Here is a 13,583-nt window from a genome sequence, read left to right as displayed (position 1 = left end):
TTAGTTATTATGAGCATCTCAATAATTGTAACTCTGTGTATGGAACGAAAGAAATGGGTCATGTCAAAATGGAACTGGCCGGTTTCGTCAATGTATACAACCCGGTTTCGTCATAAATTTCAAAATGCATAACCCGGTTTGGTCAAATAAAAAAAATCATAATAGCATTACATTATAATTGATTATATAACTTCAGCGTTCGAAAGGAGTTTTGTGGGTCGTTCGAAAACAAGTTCGTTCACCGGACAGAGGCCTATTATTTATTATGAGTCTCAGATTCAAATAAATAATAACTCATACTCTTATAGACCACAAATATTTTAATTTTACTTTGCATTCCGAAATTTTTTAACAGCATATTGAGAACAACTTTTACATACCGCCGAGCGTAGCGAGTCGAACAATATTTTGATTTTTTCTTGCTTTACAAAATCGTTCAATACAGGAATCAATATAGTTTTGGCAACCAAAGGTGGGATCGGGGCGTACAACATATACGTCATCTAGATTCGCCACTTATCTTATAAAGTGTATACCGAATTAAAATATTGTAAGAAATGAGAAAACATGAACACCCGGGAAATCGGATTATGTGAGTTGGATTATGTTTATAATAATAAATGCCGAGTATCTTTTTTTCGATTTCTATACATTTTTTTCAAATATATATAAAAGTCATATAGGAAAATGATGGGGCAGACAAATATACAAATAAATCGACTTTGCCGATATCCTAATAAAACTTATTGACCTTTAATTACGATTTTTTTCCCTTTTTTTCGTTTTTACACGCCCATTCCAATTTTGACAGGACGTATTATTGTATACACCCGTCTGTCCGTCCATCCTTCCATCCGTCCGTTCCTCCATCTATCAATCATTCGGTCCGTCCGTCCGTCTATCTATCCGTCTGTCCAGCATAAACATGTCGCACCGTAACTTCAGGACAGCTTATCTTATTTTCTTACAAGATAACATAGTTATTTCTTATAATCATGATAATAGTCAAACGATCTGAAAACCTTTTAGTGAAAATCAAATTAAATCTTTTTGAGTTACAGAAAATGTAAGTGAAACAGGAATATGGGTTTTTTTAACATGTCGCGCAAAATCTCAAAAACGAAGTATTATAACTGCATCAAACTTTATGTACTTCTTAGTTATATAAATATTATAAACTTCTGTTACTTTTTGGTGATGTTTAAAATTTTGGTTTAGAGTGATTGATTTATTTTTTGGTAAAACAAAAGGGGGAGGGCATTTATAGCGAGGTATCTCAAAACCTATTTATGATTATTGTTAAAATTTTACTCACTTCTTATTAATATTAATCTTAAGATCTCTATACTTTTTGGTTATGATTCAAACTTTTATTTTGGAGTCATTGAGTTTTTTGTAAAAAAAGAATAGCGGTTTTCACATGGTGCGCCCCATCTCAGAAAATATTTCTGATTATTGCATATAACTTCACACATAAAACGACGGGCGTATCATGCGGTCATAGCGCAGCTAATTAGTGCCAATTATGGTACACAATTCCCCTCTTTAGCAAATTTGATTTAACTTTGCAACACGAATTATTTGGGTATATGGTTTGAAAACCAACATGATCGGCCATTTCTAAACTTTGTTTTTGTTTCAGGGTACTGATGGATGTTGCTTTACTGTATCATTGCACTTATTATAATGCCAGCTTTTCAGAAAGTGATGAGCTGACACAACACTCATCAGAACACCATCTGCACCACTGCCTATACTGCAATGCAACTTTTCCACAGTTCGATGACGTAATTCAACACTACAGAGAAACTCATCCATACCATTGTTATCACTGTTCAGCAACATTCAAATTTTTTAAAGATGTTATCCAACACTCAATATCAAATCACAGCTTATCCATTCTCAAGATAAAACATTTAGAATTTAATTCATCTAATGGACAATATGGTTTCCGAAGTCACAATTTCAAAGTTATTCCGGATAGGTTAAAAACTGAGGGTAAGACAATACAACCAGACTTTACAAATAATGAGTTAAAAATTCAAATTTCAAGCAATAAGAGTACAGATAAAATCACAATTTGCAGTCCTGTGCGCAAAAAGTTGAAACCATCTGATGTAGAAACAAAAAATGATGATTTGAATATACCTTTCAAAATTGAACAAGAAGATGAAATGGGAGATGAAAAATTACTAATAAAACTTATCCCATCAGTAGTCGAAGCAATGAAAAATCAAGGCCAGTTACAAACATGGATTCAATTCAACCAGATGTTATCAACACAGTCATTTCCCATGGACAATATTGCCTTCTTATTGTTTTTAGATGTTGTGCAATGGTATGGAACACAATCTACGACTGAAATGAAGTATGCTAATTCAGCAGTTAACAAATTCTGGCGAATAGGCTACAAAATGTTCCATGGCAAGTGGCTGCGGTACATGAGTGGCCCTAAACACAAGGGGGATCTAATAAATGGGCAATCACCTCCGGGTGAATTTGATCCAAAATTATCAAGGATTAATTACAGTGTACCATTTTCCAAAGTGACTGGAACTTCAGAATCTCCGGTACCTTCCAGCCAAATACGTCCGGGAATAGTACCGCATTTACTTGATAAAGTTGCTGAACAGTCAAATAAATATCAGACATTCAAACTTTGTTTTGATGGCAAGAAAATCAACAGCTCAACCAGTAATCAATTTGGAGATATAGATTTATTTGGATATGAAGGTACTCCAACGCTAGCCGATAAGCAGCTAAGACTGAAGGAAGAGAAAACCACAGTAACCAATCTGATAGACAAATTACGACAACAAACAGATTATTAAATAAACTCCGTAAATAAGATGTCGCAAAAAAAAAATCTTGTGTGACTGAATCCACCAAAGTACTCATAGAAATTTTGTCCAATAGGCTAAAGGATTTACGGCAAGCACATCTGTCAAAGGAGATGGCTCTTATTAAATTTAAAAAAATGGCAGGACAAGAATGGCGAAAAAGTAAATTACTGTATGTAATAAGCGCATTGGAAACAGTTCGGTTTGACATAGAATGTTGCATAAGTGGTATCCTTGAACTAATTACAAAACTTGGGTCCGTATTGTCCTGTCTTAGTGCAGCAACCAACTTGTACTTTACAGGCAACCAATTATTTCTATATATACAAGCCAATTACATACATTTGACAGAACCGCTTCACCCGGATATAGAGTACAGATTTATCAAACAGAGAACGGATGCATGGTTTGCTATAAGAAAAGATGCAATTGTGACTGGTAGCACACTAAATGCAGCTGTTGGTTTGGATAGCTTTAAGAAACAGCTTCATCATTTCGATAACATCGTTTACGGAAAAGAAAAGTCAGAGTTTTCAGAGACAGTAAAACAAAGAATGCAACATGGTGTTGATAATGAGATAAATGCGGTAGCGACTCTCGTTTCAAGATTTTTACCAATATATTATCCTGATCTTTTTTTCTATGAAGAAGGATGCTACAAAGTAGAGATGAAAGAAAGAAAGAAAATGATCGTTAGTCCAGATGGAAGTTGTAGAGATGCCAATGACAAAGCTGTTTTTGCTGTTGAAATAAAGTGTCCAGCTCCAAGAGAGGGTGTAGCATTCAAAACAAGATTACACTATTCTCTACCTAAATATTACGTGCCCAAAGTGCTGTCGGAAATGTTTGCTCTCGATGTTGATCAACTTTTGTATGTTTGCTATACTTCAGAGTCGACGTCCATTCAGAAGATTACATTTTGTCCTGATTTATGGACTGAAATATGTACAGAACTGGAAATTTTTACGTGTACACCTTTAAGAAGACCAACAAGGAGATCAGCAAATTTTCCTATTTTACAGGATAAGATAAGCAGCTTTATTAAAAACAACGTCACTTTTCTATGTGAACTCCAATCTTGTACAGGAGTTAATTGCAGAAACAGCTCTGAAACATCGACTTCTTTGTTGTGTCGACATAAGTCAAATGAAATACCAAACAGCACCATTTCTATTCAATCTGTTCAGACTTTACTACATGATAGCGAAAAAAAAATAGAATCTGCGTATAATCTAACTCGAACACGGGCCTCTGAATTCCTAGGATTTATGATATCTGATGTAGACAGAAATTACAGGGAAGAAGAATTCCATTCAGTTCCCATAGCATTTGGGTTAAAAGGTTACAGTCTATCAAATAAAGTGATGAGAGAAATGATGGAATATGTTTTACTGGAATGCCACAACAGGGGACTATATACTCCAGTCTGTTCATTCGATGGTCAGTGGTATAGAATGACAGTTCATGATCAAAATGACAGTCCTCTGACATTACTTCAGTTGCAAAAGGAGATCTGGGATTGCGTAAAAAAACTTGCAAAGAAGGACATATTGAAAGAAATAACTTCAGCAAACGTGGTATCAGTTTCAGACTATTTGAGCCTTTCAAACAGAGTAAACATTACCAAATGTGTAAAGACCATAGATGTAAATAAAAAGGAGTTGGTGATAAATTCATTTCTTGTTGGAAAAGTTAAGGGTGAGAAAACTTTCATGGTTTCAAACAATATCAGGAGACTAATTAAAGAGGCAACATCAATTACGGGCAAAACAAAGACAGTTGAAATGACATCCGATGAGAAAGAAATCAACTCAACACGTGCAAACGATATTATGTCTTCACTTCCAGAAGAGATAGAAAGCAACTTGACAGAAGAAGTTGCCGATCAAGTTATAGAAGTTGTATCATCGTTATCGAAAACCAAAATAAGTGGAATATTAAAGGACGATGAAATGGTAGATGTAAACATTGAAGACTTATTTTCTGACCAGTTTCCCGAAACAAATGATCATGCTATTGATGAAAATTTTGACAGTAACAATAACAACGATCAAGATATAGAAATGGACGAAGATGAAGTTCACAAAACAACTGATATACCCTCCGAGGAACAGGAGAATCCATGGAACAGCTCCGAAAAGCTGATATCAGAATCTGACATACACAATATGCTTAAAGCAGTGCAGACTACTGGAAAGACAAAGAAATCATGGGACATAAGTGTACAAGAGTTCGAACAAAAGTTCCAAAATGCAAACTCCATAGATAAAAGCTTCACGAAAGCAGAACTTGTCCTTTGTATGCAGCCTGTTGTAGGAAAGCTGAAATCGAAAGGAGGGACATGCAAGAGTTCACTGCCAAAACACGAGTTGGTGTCAGTTATGTCAAAATGTTTAGGAGATGGAACTGTTTTCCACAATAAAAAATATAAAAAGAAGAATCCTGAATCCCTTAAAAGTATGTGCAAGAAAAGCATACACAAGATGCCAAAGCTTGTTTTAAACAGTTTTTATGCTGAGAATATTTATGCTGAAAAGTTAGAGGATTGGTATTCTTCGTCACCATTTGGAGCTCATGTCAATATTCAAAACCAAAACAGCATCAAAAATAAAATGTGGTACTCAAAACCAGAGTTTAATTCTACCTTGGGACACTATCTTTTTCTTATCTTAGATAGCTATCATCAGCTTTGTGGAGCACGAAGACTCGTATGTCAAAATGGAATTCCTGCATCTGGAATAAAAAAGGAAGCTTTCCATAGTATTGCTAAAGATTCAAATAAAAACAAATGTGGTTTAAACATAGCGATGGCCGTGGATCTTATTGATAAACAAAGTGTTGAATTTGCAAAATCGACATTCAGTCCAAAAGTAACACGTGCCCTGGAGGACATTGGAGCGATAAACGAAGCAAAGTTTTGCAGTCTCATTTACAATTGGTACCTAGCCGACGACGAACCAGGGATTCCAGTAGATGTCCGAGTTCATCATCGTCTATCACTTCGAGACTGGCTTTTAGAGGATGTAGATTTTACAAAATTTCCGCCGCATGGTTCATATATCAAAAACATACCAATTGTGCTGTACGAAGGACTTCTTACCAACATTGAACGAAAAGTCCAACTTTTTCCATTTGTAAAGCGACAGTGCTATAATGTTAGAGCAATAAGTAGCTTGGATATAGAAAACTTTTTTGGCACATTCCAAGAAATAGATCCTAGAGGGACGGGCGTCCTGACACCACAAGACATCCCAACAGCTGTTAGTGTAGCCATTGAACTTTTAGATGCTAGGCTAAATCCAGAGAGGTATGCATAAATCGAAAATAGATATATAGATATAGGAAGATGTGGTATGAGTGGCAATTAGACAACTCTCCATCCAAATAACAATTCAAAAAGGTAATCCATTATAAATAAAGGTACGGCCTTCAACACAGAGCATTTGCTCACACCGAACCACAAGCTACAAAGGGCCCCCAAATTACAAGTGTAAACCCACTCTAACGGGAAGAGCAACGGTCTAATCTATATAATAAACTGTTTAAATAGAAAAACCAATAAATATCAATGACTCATTATCAGTAGTTAACTGTTTTATATGATTCCTATCACAAACTTGACGCCGTCAAAATCTCGCGTACACCTCTTTTTCTAAGCGAGACAATTCTCGCTTACACCTCTTTTTCTAAGCGAGACGAATGTATTAAGCAGCTGTCAGAAAAAAAATTATCGATGAATTATAAACAACGCTAGAATCATGTGCTGAATATGGAGGTTCACACCTTCGTACAAACATTTGCTGTTTTTTTAAGCGTAAATATGGTATCAGCTTTTCTTTTGACTAATAAGGTTTATATATTTCAGAGGATTCTACATGCAAACATCAAAGGCTAAGGTCTATCCAGTGAACGAGATTGATATGTTGAATGCTGAAACAGAGAAAAGTGGCACCGAAGAAGGCGTTGTTAGGGATATGTCTGAAATACAACCATTGTAAGTACATGTTTTATACATTGCCATTCAGTCGCAGCTGTTAACGATTTATTACGTGGCAATTTCAATCTGTTGAATTTATTGAAGGCCGTATGGTAACCTATAGTTGTTAATTTCTGTGTCATTTGGTCTATTGAGGAGAGATGTATCATTAGCAATCATGCCACATCTTCTTTTTTTATATGTCCGCTTTGTGACCATTCCGTGCATCAAACCTTGTGAAAAGTAAGTCAAGGACTGCCACACAGACAGGTACATGCACATTACATTAATTTGCTATTCTGTTTATATTTTTTGAAAACAAATTAGTCATGTCCGACAGACATGAAAACAATGTAAGGTAACCATACACCAAATATAGTTGTCCTTTTACTTACATTTGAGAAAGAAATTCATATAATATAAATGGTGTGTATTTTTTATGTATTTCAACCCTTTTTGTTGTAGAGACCACCAATTTGACATGTTGTCAAGGAAACGAGGAAAGCAAAAAAGGAAGAAAGGAGACGTATCACAACCTAATGAACCTGCACGAGGCATTCGTCCAGTCAGACAATTTCACAAAAGAGACGAAACAAAAATACTGCCACATGTTCGACGTGGTCTCGATTTTACTGATTTTCAGTAATGCTCTATTTAAAGATATTAAAAATGTATTGCATAGTATTAACATTATTTTTACTGTTTTATGTTATACCTCCAGTCTTAAAGAGGAGAATACTTGTTTAATTCTGTCCTTTTATCGATTCGTCCGTCCATGATTTGTCGTACCGTGCCATACAACATATCTATCCACATGTTAATGTTCAAATTCACTTTCCAAAAACCTAAAAACATGAGGTTAAAAGATGGTTGATCGGTTTAAAGCGATAAATGAAGTCCCCAATGGAGAAGGACTGTTGTTACCATGGCTATCATTTAAAGGAAAGGCACACTTGATGTCGTATGGGTAAAAAATACATCTTTTATATCTGCTAGATGAAATCACGAGTTCAAATTTCCAATCAATTTTATTACAATCTTCCAATAGATTTAACAACAGTTATAACCAATAATAAAAAAAAAAAATGGTAAAAATAACAATTGTAGAAAAAAAGTGTTTCTCGTAGTAACATTTGTAGAAAAAAAAACATTTGTAGAAAAAAAGTACATGGTTAACAACATAAGGAAGCTACCATTTGATTTTAGTGGGTACAATTTGCTTAAAGGCAAGCCAAAAGTTTAGATTGAAAATGGCAGGATAAAAAGTTATGTAAAAAGGGAATAAGCTTCTACTGAAAAAAGGACCTAATAAAGTTTAAAAAAAGCAGGACAGGGATGAAAACTTAAAACAAATGCAGGACAATTCCCCCTCCCCTAGCCCCCTTTTTCATTCTTAAAATAAATTAGTAGCTTCCTAAGAGTTATCTATAAATATAACTGAGGCATAAAAAATATCAATAACTGATCGTTCATCCTTAATGATGTTTTTTTCTTGTATGATTAGACCTGCTAGATCTGTATCGAAAGCCTTTGTTGCATACTTGGCAATGATATTGGGCTACACCTTTCTTGTGCTTTCCTGTCACATGGTCAGTTAGAAGATCTTTCCTGTCAAATCTCTGAGGGCACATTGAACACTGGAAACGTTTAGCATTATCAGTGTTACACACTTTCAAGTGCCTCTTGTATGAACCTTGGTATGTGTACTGTTTATTACATTTTTCACACTTGAAAGGTTTATGTCCAATATGAGTGTTCATGTGGCCAAGATAGTGGGCGTTGTCTGCAAACGTTTTGTGACAGATCTTACATTCATGTCTCCTTTTCTCAGTGTCAGCGTGACTTATTTCATGACGTCTGTGGCCACTTTTTGTCTTTAATTTTTTCCCACAAAAACAGCAAACAAACCCATCTTGCTCATCGATCCTGTTGACTGCATTTGAAACAGCTGATGAGTTTTCATTGATAAGTTCATGAAATGACTCATCTAATGCCTCAATTGTAACGCATTCTGTCATCTGAAATAATAAAAAAGCAACAGATTATTCAAAAATGTCTATCAACATGAAAAGTTCATACAAATTCCAAGCGACAACAACCCGACCATAGAGCAGAAAACAGCCGAAGGCCACAATGGGTCTTCAATGAAGCGAGAAACTCCCGCATCCGGTGGCGTCCTTAGGCTGGCCCCTTAATAAATATATATACTAGTTCAGTGATAGTGGACTTCATAGTAAACTGCGAATACATGTATATTTATTATATTTAAGGGATGATTTTAACTATGATACAAGTTTTGGCACAAATCGCTAATTTACTATACAGACTCTGTAATAAGACGAGTTAAGGTTTATTCATCATGTTTTATTTTTTGTACTTTTGTTGTACAGCGACAACACTTTGACTCAGTTCATTCCCGAGTCACACGCTTGTAATTCCATGGTTGTCTTTTGTTGCTTTATACCGATATGCGTTTTTAACATAAAATAGGCAGGTAATTTTCTTGTTAGAAATGTTTAACATTTTTAATTTAGGGCCCTGTTATAGCTTGCGTTCATGCAGTTTGTGTGTTTTTCTCATTGTTTAAGGCATACGCTGACCTAAACTTGATTAATTCAACACAATTTTTGTGTCTTAAAGAAAGTTGTCTCATTGTCAATGTGTATGGGATAAGTTCTTCTAAATAAGACATAGATATAAATGACGGTCATGTTTTGCAAACCAACTTTTATTCACATTGAAAATACAAAACTGTCAGATATTGTTTTCGAAAGTTATCTTGAAGTTTCAGTTGAAATCGAACTGTAAAAAAATTAATTTGAACTGTAAAATTAATGTGAAAAACATGCCTAGGAAAATAAATGTGCTTACCAGAAACGGGGAGAAAGTTACAAATCTCACTGCTATGTTATGGATGCTTAAGTGTGAAAACTCGCTTTTGTGCGCAAGTAACACAGTAAATATAGTACCAGAAAATCTGGCAGGACTGCATGCATGATTAATTTGTGCAGAACAGTATAGACTATAGATGGTTTGGGACTGTTCGTCAATGATTGAATGCATAGTGTATATAATATAGTATAGTAAATTAAAATTATGGCACAATCAAAACACATACTTTTATTTTTCATCTTTACAAACTACTATTATAAACAGAGAAAATATAATAATGATATAAAATAATTAGATAACATTGTTTGCTATTGAGTATTTATATTCCATTTAAAATAAGTTTGAAGTTAAGTGAAATAAGGGATACGCTTTTCATTAGGAAAATGTGTATTATCATAATTAAGTATGTCCAAAAGTGCCCGTTTAAAATAGATTTTAACACGCCAAGTTTACCTTACAATAAATATATATTTAAATTCTCGAAAGACAATTTTCAGATCCGTGCCTAAGTTGCTTTTCATAAATTGTTTGTTAAAAAAAATAAAAAAAACCGGGTGATATATATAGACGAAACCGGGTGATTGTGTAGTAACAACATTGACGAAACCGGTTTATTTTAATTTGACATGACCCATTTCTTTCGTTCCATACACAGAGTTACAATTATTGAGATGCTCATAATAACTAAATTTGTAATCTCCGTGTCAATATCTATCTTCCCGTACCTTTCTTTCCGTACAAAGTGAACAATTTAACGAGAAATTAAACAATTGCGAGGCAAGGTTCACTCAATTCGTCATTTTGACATGCATTTTGACTTATTTCTCCGTTAATATAGAACGGTTGTAGAAAATATTGCATCTCACAATAGAAAATAGTTGTATATGTATATATATTCTTCGATATCATAAAAAAAATAAAAAGATAAGGAGAGACCTACCTTTCTTTTGTCTATTGGTGTTCCGTCATTGTGCCGGATGTTAGGAACCCTCGAGTCCGTGCAAATTGTGCCGGTGTGGTTTAGACACAGTGTATCATAGTGAAGTGGAAAACGGCCTAATTCAGACAAAACTGCAAAGTTTGTACTCTTCCTATTAACGCCTAAAATATATTTGCAGAATTTAATATGAAGTTTTTCACAAAGTATCCTTGAGTAAATTGTATCCACTGTTATGTTTTCTTTTTTTAAACGTGCAGTAAAGGGATTGAAATATCCCCAAATTTCACACCCATATAAAAGTATAGGCTTTATTGTATGGTCAAAAACACGAATTGCATTTTTAACAGTAGGATTATGCACTAAAAAATCATTACATAGTTTGAAGTATGCTTTTAAGGCTCTTTGGTATAAATCATTCTGAGCATATGAAAAAGAACATGATGCATTAAATTGGATACCCAAATATTTATAATTAGATACACACTCCAGCTCATCTTTGTTGAACATAAATTTTTGAGAGATATGTCTGCCTGCCTTGTTGAATATCAACACCTTAGTTTTTTTAGTATTTATATCTAAGCACCAGTCATTGCAAAAATTATGAAGTTCATTTAATTTCTCTTGTAGTCCTTCAGCTGAGTTAGATAAAATTACAATGTCATCAGCATACATAAGGCAATGAATGAGTTTGCCATCCAGCATAATTGGATCTCTGGTTCGTGTAAAATAGTCTGGAAGGCTATTTATAAATATTTTAAACAAGTTAGGACTCAAGTTATCTCCTTGTTTTACACCAAGCTTTGTTTGAAAGAATTCAGTTATTTTATCATGTATTTTTATACAAGATCTAGTTTCAAGATACATATTCTTTATAACGCTATAAAACCTTGAACTAACCCCAATCTCTAACAGCTTAATTCTAATTCCTGTATGTATTACTTTATCAAAAGCTTTATGAAAATCAACAAAGCAAGCAAACACTCTCCCATCCTTAGTATTACAGTATTTATCAAAAATACATTTTAAAACAAACATATGGTCAGATGTTCTTGCCTTTCTTGTGAAACCTATTTGACAATCATTAATTACATTATTTTCTTCTAAAAAACTATCCAACCTTATATTAAGTATACTGTTAAAAAGCTTACCAATTGCATTAGTGATTGTTAGTCCTCTATAATTATTTGGGTCAGTGACTTCACCTGACTTATGTAATACTGTAATATAACCTTCGGTCCAATTTCTTGGGTATAAACCATGAGACAGACAAGAATTAAATATTTTTGAAAGAGACGATAGTAAAACATTTTGACTGTGTTTAATCATATTGTTTGAAATGTTATCCAAGCCTGGTGATTTGTTACAACGTAGTTTAGAAATGGCAAAAGAAATTTCTTTCTCTGTTATAAGTTTATCAAGATTATTAAAACAAACATTTTTTTCAAGATTATCTAGCTTTTTTTCCAACTTAGCCACTCTTTCTTTGAATGACTCATGTAATTGATATAATCCATTGAAATGTGAAACCCACACAGATGGTGCCACAGCAGAACTATGGTCCTTATTATCATTATTTTTTAAATCATTAATTAATTTCCAATAAGATTTAGGATTATCATCATGTAGATTCTGTAACTGCTCAACAAGTGATTTTTTATATTCTTTATACTTAAATTTTCTAGGTTTAGAATATTGCTTATTAAGCTTATAATAGTGACCTCTCACTAATGGGTCATAAGGAAATTTTGAATATATTTTACCGTAACTTATTAATTTGTTTCGAAGATGGTACAAATCTCCATCAAACCATTTGTTTGTCTTTATTTTCTTATTTCTTAGTTTATTTCTTTTTAAAGAATTAGTAGCAGCAGACAGGAAAATATGTGATAATTCTGCTGCAGCCTCATCGACAGAGGATTGAGACTCTTTGATTATACTTTTATTAAATGTATCAATTTGTGTTTGTATATCTGGTAATAATAGAGCTGTCTGAAAGTTTGTAGGTGATTCATCTGACCATATGAAATTTGGAGATTTATCAAACATATTAATATTACAATCATTATCATCAACAGTAAATTTACTTGACATTTCCCATTCCAGTATACAATGACAATCTGAAATAGTAGGCATAAAGTTGTGAACATAAAAATATAAAATTTGATCCAGAATACTCTCCGACACCATCACATAGTCAACCATTCTACTGCCGTTTGGCGTATAACATGTGTACTTTCCAAAAACATCCCCTAAGACTCGACCATTTAGTATCCTTAACTGGTTTAGAATACAGAGATCTAATAGACTCTTTCCCCTTGAATCAATTGTTGTATCACTGCTTTGTCTTTTCAAGATTTGCTTATCAATTGGATAGTTATCAAAAAGAGGTAAATAAGATTGATCATCATTTAAAATATAATCAGGGGAATTGGCAATTCTTGCATTAAAATCACCACACAGTAAAACATTACCCATTTCCATATATTTTGCAGTTTCCTGTTCTAAACATTCAGTAATGTCCCGGTCGAGTCCCTGATTATTGTATATTAACGGAATTAACGGATACTAATCTTAATATAATATAGGGATAGTTATATCAAGATTGGTTAATTTCAGAAACATACAATGTACCATTAATAACACAGCGTCATAATCATTTATAAATTTAAATGTGAAGGTTTACTAAAATTAAAAAGAAAAAAAGTGGTCATAGGAAGTTGAATGTTACATTTACATCTTTATTTTTTTTTTAAATATTCAGTCATTGTTACGGAAAATTATTCTCTCGTTAAAAGTAAAAAAGGTTAAAAAAACCGATTATAGATATTTCAATGAAATGGAGATACAATGTCGGTATTTCATAGAAGAAGCATATAAATTACACCAGGTTCAAACGATAAAAACTCTTTTAAATTGCTATGTAGGTTAAATTTAA

At 33.5% G+C, this 13,583-nt stretch overlaps 1 protein-coding gene across 1 annotated transcript; it reads left to right on the top strand.

Annotated features, from left to right (window-relative positions):
* The first annotated feature begins 2,885 nt into the window (after positions 1 to 2,885).
* Positions 2,886 to 7,500, top strand: LOC139481905 (uncharacterized). Its single transcript, XM_071265424.1, has 3 exons — positions 2,886 to 6,147; positions 6,706 to 6,834; positions 7,282 to 7,500. The coding sequence occupies exons 1-3, from the start codon at positions 2,954 to 2,956 to the stop codon at positions 7,460 to 7,462; spliced, it is 3,504 nt and encodes a 1,167-aa protein (XP_071121525.1). The 5' UTR covers positions 2,886 to 2,953; the 3' UTR covers positions 7,463 to 7,500.
* Positions 7,501 to 13,583: the final 6,083 nt, after the last annotated feature.

The sequence above is a fragment of the Mytilus edulis genome, chromosome 7, assembly GCF_963676685.1.
Source record: "Mytilus edulis chromosome 7, xbMytEdul2.2, whole genome shotgun sequence".
NCBI lineage: Eukaryota > Metazoa > Mollusca > Bivalvia > Mytilida > Mytilidae > Mytilus > Mytilus edulis.
This window is presented reverse-complemented; position numbering and strand designations above follow the sequence as displayed.

Coding starts and splice junctions, on each gene's coding strand:
- LOC139481905 (XM_071265424.1), top strand. CDS start 2,954: ATGGCTCTTATTAAATTTAAAAAAATGGCAGGACAAGAATGGCGAAAA. Junction 6,148..6,705: donor GCTAGGCTAAATCCAGAGAG/GTATGCATAAAT, acceptor TATATATTTCAG/AGGATTCTACATGCAAACAT. Junction 6,835..7,281: donor ATGTCTGAAATACAACCATT/GTAAGTACATGT, acceptor TTTTTGTTGTAG/AGACCACCAATTTGACATGT.